The sequence below is a fragment of the Penaeus monodon genome, chromosome 42 (assembly GCF_015228065.2).
Source record: "Penaeus monodon isolate SGIC_2016 chromosome 42, NSTDA_Pmon_1, whole genome shotgun sequence".
Classification (NCBI taxonomy): domain Eukaryota; kingdom Metazoa; phylum Arthropoda; class Malacostraca; order Decapoda; family Penaeidae; genus Penaeus; species Penaeus monodon.
In genome coordinates this window covers 12,273,308-12,276,935 of record NC_051427.1, presented here as the reverse complement: position 1 = coordinate 12,276,935, position 3,628 = coordinate 12,273,308, and the positions used below count along the sequence as shown (strand labels likewise).

The following is a 3,628-nucleotide window of genomic DNA, read 5'->3' as shown; positions in this document are numbered from 1 at the left end:
ATATTAATGAAGAGATCATCAGAGAAATACCTGATCAGCCCAATACCAGTTATACAAAAAACTCACAAGTGGTAAAAAAGAAGAGGAAAATGAACAAGAGTGATGCAGTGGAAGAAGGAATGTTGAAGACCATTGACAACTTGCAGGCAGTTTGTGCAGAGCAGGCCATGAAAAATACACGCCATGACATGGTTACTGAGTCTGTGATGGCTGCCATGAAGTTTTTCAGCAGTTATGAAGAGGTTAAAATGGACTTTACAGTACAAGTGATGGAGCTTATTGCAGCAAAAACCAGAGAGTGTCAAGCCATAGAAAAGAAAAGGCAAGGCAATAATTAAGATCACTGAAATATCATGAAGTGCAATAAATGTTTTCAAACTGTGATTTATGCCAATGATTTAATTTGTATATAGTCATATTAAGTCCTCTTTTATTTTATGCTGGTCATGTTCTAGTTTTCTACTTTTATTTTTCTAATATATATTTATTTTCATTTAGTATTAGTTAAGATTTAGTTTAAGATCTATAGTATTTCTAGATATATATTTTAAAAATAGAGAAATACATTTAAAATGTAAGATGTTCTTTTCATATCCTTTTAATTGTTTCGATGATTATTATTTTGTTTTATTATACATAACTTGATACATTTTATAAAGAAAAATCAGTAATGAAAAAAAAACTAATGAATAATTAAGGTTGGAATTTCATTTCTAATAAGTGTTTTTTCCTTCACATACAGTTTTAAATCAATATTAGAAAATGTGTTTGTATGCTGGTCAACTTGTCATAATTCTGTTTTTGTTTATGTAATATATATTTAGTTTACATGATCATAGTTATCAGAAAGACTTTTATTTATCATTTGAGATTAGGGTGTAATAGAAAAACAAACAAACATATAACATATATATTGCAATATATTATAAGAAAAGAAATGTACAACAAATATGAAAATACTATACTATTTACATAAAAACTAGATGAAACATGAAACTTATTCTACTGTACATTAAAAGAAACACAATATGTGATTTTATTACTTGATAATGATAATCATCAAATCATCAGTGCCAACTTGTTTAATTCAAGAGTGCTGCATCTTCTTTGCCATCTCCCACGACCTCTACCATTGAAGTAGTCCTTAAAAATATCTCTTGTTGCCAAGGCATTCTTAGCAGGTCTTCTTCCAACATTATCCAGGCTTTGAAGTCCATGGTTTTCTAAACCATTACCAATATTTTCATTTTCCAGCTGCCTTGAATTATTTCTCAAGAAATTATGGAGAACAACTGTTGCAAATATGATTTTCCTAGTGTTTGCCGGACTTGAGTGAATAGGTTTTTCAAACACTCTAAATTTGGCAACAAGGATACCAAAGGCATTTTCAGAAATACGACGAGCTCTTGATAGTCTGTAATTGTATATCCTTTGTTCGACACTTAAGTTCTGGCCAGGATAAGGTTTCATCAGATAATTTTTGAGGGGGAATGCATCATCTCCAACAATTACGTATGGAACTTTCTGATCTGAAAATGGCAAAATATCAGGTGGTGGAACTTGTAGCTTTTCTTTTTCTAGGTATTCTCTTAATTTACAACGGTCCCAAACACCTGCATCACTTGAGCGTCCCTGAGCTCCTACATCAACATACATGAATTTATAATGTGCATCAACAAGAGCTAACATGATCATACTATGGCGACTCTTGTAATCATAATACTCTGATCCTGTATTTTCTGGTTTCCTCATAAAAAAGCGTTTTCCATCCATAGCTCCAATACACATTGGAAAATTCCAGCTATTATAAAAGTCGCTTGCCACTTGCTTCCATTCCTCTGATGTTGATGGAAGTTTCAGATACATATCCTTTAAGACGGAATATATTGCACTGCAAACTTCTGGTATTATGTAGGTGATCAAATTATGGCTTATCCTATACTGGAATCCTAGAGAGCGACGAGTTTCACCTGTATTAAAGAAATTGTATACTTAATTAATATGTTCAGTACTTGAACAAGGATATAGCATTTTCTTTCATGGCAACTTCTTTAGCCCAGTATCATACCTATATGGTAAAATTATATATTTATTATTAATTATGTCAATATTGTTTATATATCCTATTGTGTTTACAATTCAAGTAAAAACAGGTGATATTTTTTTAAAGTGTAAGATGTTGATGGTGTAATATTGTTGTTTTGAGCCAATAGGTAGCATAGTGTGCATTTTCTGCAGAATACTATAAATCAATTACGCACTGTCTACTGATACGGCAGCCGTAATCCGTCCCGAGCACTCTAGCGTTACGGCAACGACTTTGGACATGCGCATTAATTCTGCACTTCCGGATACGGCTATTAAAATAATTTCAACATTCGACTCGCACTGAGCCGCCAACACTCAAATTATGTTATGTTAGGTTAGGTAAGGTTAGGATTTGGTTAGGATAGGTTAGGTAAGGTTAGGTTAGGGTAGGGTAGGTTAGGTTAAGTTAGGTTAGGATAGGTTAGGTTAAAAGTTAGGATTAGGTTAGCTTAGGATTAGGTTAGGTTTGATAGGTTAAATTAGGTTAGGCGCAGTAATGCTACCGTAACGCTAGAAAATGCATATGAATTTACGGCTGCCGTAACACTATCCTGTGCCAATCAATTATTGTGTATAAGCATACCCAATACTGAATTTTTAAGAATTACAATTACAATATTATTTCATTATAATATTAGCCTTAGATTATGTAAATAATTATTCAATTAAATTAATAAAAAATGCTAAAAAGTATTTTAAATAAAGGTCTAAATATGCAGAAAACATGAAATTTGTCCTTACCTGTGGCTAAATAACGCAAAGTCAGAGAGAGTCGTTCTGGTGCAGATATAGTGTCCCTTAACTGTGTGGTTTCTTTCTGGATGAGGGGTGCCACCAAATTTAACAAAACATCAAAATTTTGCCTGTTCATTCTATGGAAATCATAAAACACACTGCCATCATCCACTCGTGTTTCTGCAATTAACTTGTGATACACACTTCTGTCTTTTTTCTGTGGCCATGGTTTCATCCATAGTCTCTTTCTACTTTTCTTGGTCTTTTTATATTCTCTGTACTTTTGGAAGCAAGCAAGTGTCGTAAGAGTAAGGGAGACAAGCGCGGGATCCATCGCAACTACTGATGAGGGACTGCGGACAAGATTTGTTTTGATGCTGCGATCCAGTGGACTGAGCTGGTGGTTCTTTTCGTAGTGCAACCAAAACGGATGGGCGGGTGGGTTCCAAGTCACTGATAATCGTTGGATTCCAACGAAATAGGTGGTCAGTCTAACCGTACCTTAATGCTTAACATTGTCTATAACTAAGGTGGTGACGTGGCAGGTCGTAGATATATTTTTGAAAAATGAATCCAAAGTCATAAAACTTACCCAAAACTAATAAAAGTGATTAATAAAAAAAACAGGATTTCAGTTTAAAAGCGAAAAGAAAAGCATAAAATAATATAAATAGAAATAGTAAAATAAAGGGGAGGGGTTCGGTATTAAAGTGAAACTGTCAAAACGTTGAAAATCAAAAAATAAAAATAAGTGCATAGGAGAATGCAAAGAAAACACTAAAATCCCCATCTACCCTTAAGACTA

At 33.4% G+C, this 3,628-nt stretch overlaps 2 protein-coding genes across 2 annotated transcripts in view; one reads left to right on the top strand and one right to left on the bottom strand.

Annotated features, from left to right (window-relative positions):
- Positions 1-481, top strand: part of LOC119599155 — a 1,849-nt gene extending 1,368 nt beyond the window's left edge. Inside the window, exon 3 of the mRNA XM_037948910.1 lies at positions 1-481. This exon is cut by the window's left edge and continues 118 nt beyond it. Within this exon, the coding sequence (XP_037804838.1) occupies positions 1-338 (338 nt within the window). The 3' untranslated portion in view covers positions 339-481.
- A 578-nt stretch (positions 482-1,059) lies between these two features.
- On the bottom strand, positions 1,060-3,339 carry LOC119599154 (protein ALP1-like). Its single transcript, XM_037948909.1, has 3 exons — positions 3,325-3,339; positions 2,830-3,040; positions 1,060-1,970 (listed from the first exon to the last, which is right to left on the bottom strand). The coding sequence occupies exons 1-3, from the start codon at positions 3,337-3,339 to the stop codon at positions 1,060-1,062; spliced, it is 1,137 nt and encodes a 378-aa protein (XP_037804837.1).
- Between the last annotated feature and the right edge of the window lie 289 nt (positions 3,340-3,628).

What these genes read in the sequence shown, in the direction of transcription:
- LOC119599154 (XM_037948909.1), bottom strand. An exon ending in TTTGCGTTATTTAGCCACAG is followed by an intron (nt 1,971 to 2,829) that starts GTAAGGACAAAT and finishes TCTTTAATACAG; the next exon opens with GTGAAACTCGTCGCTCTCTA.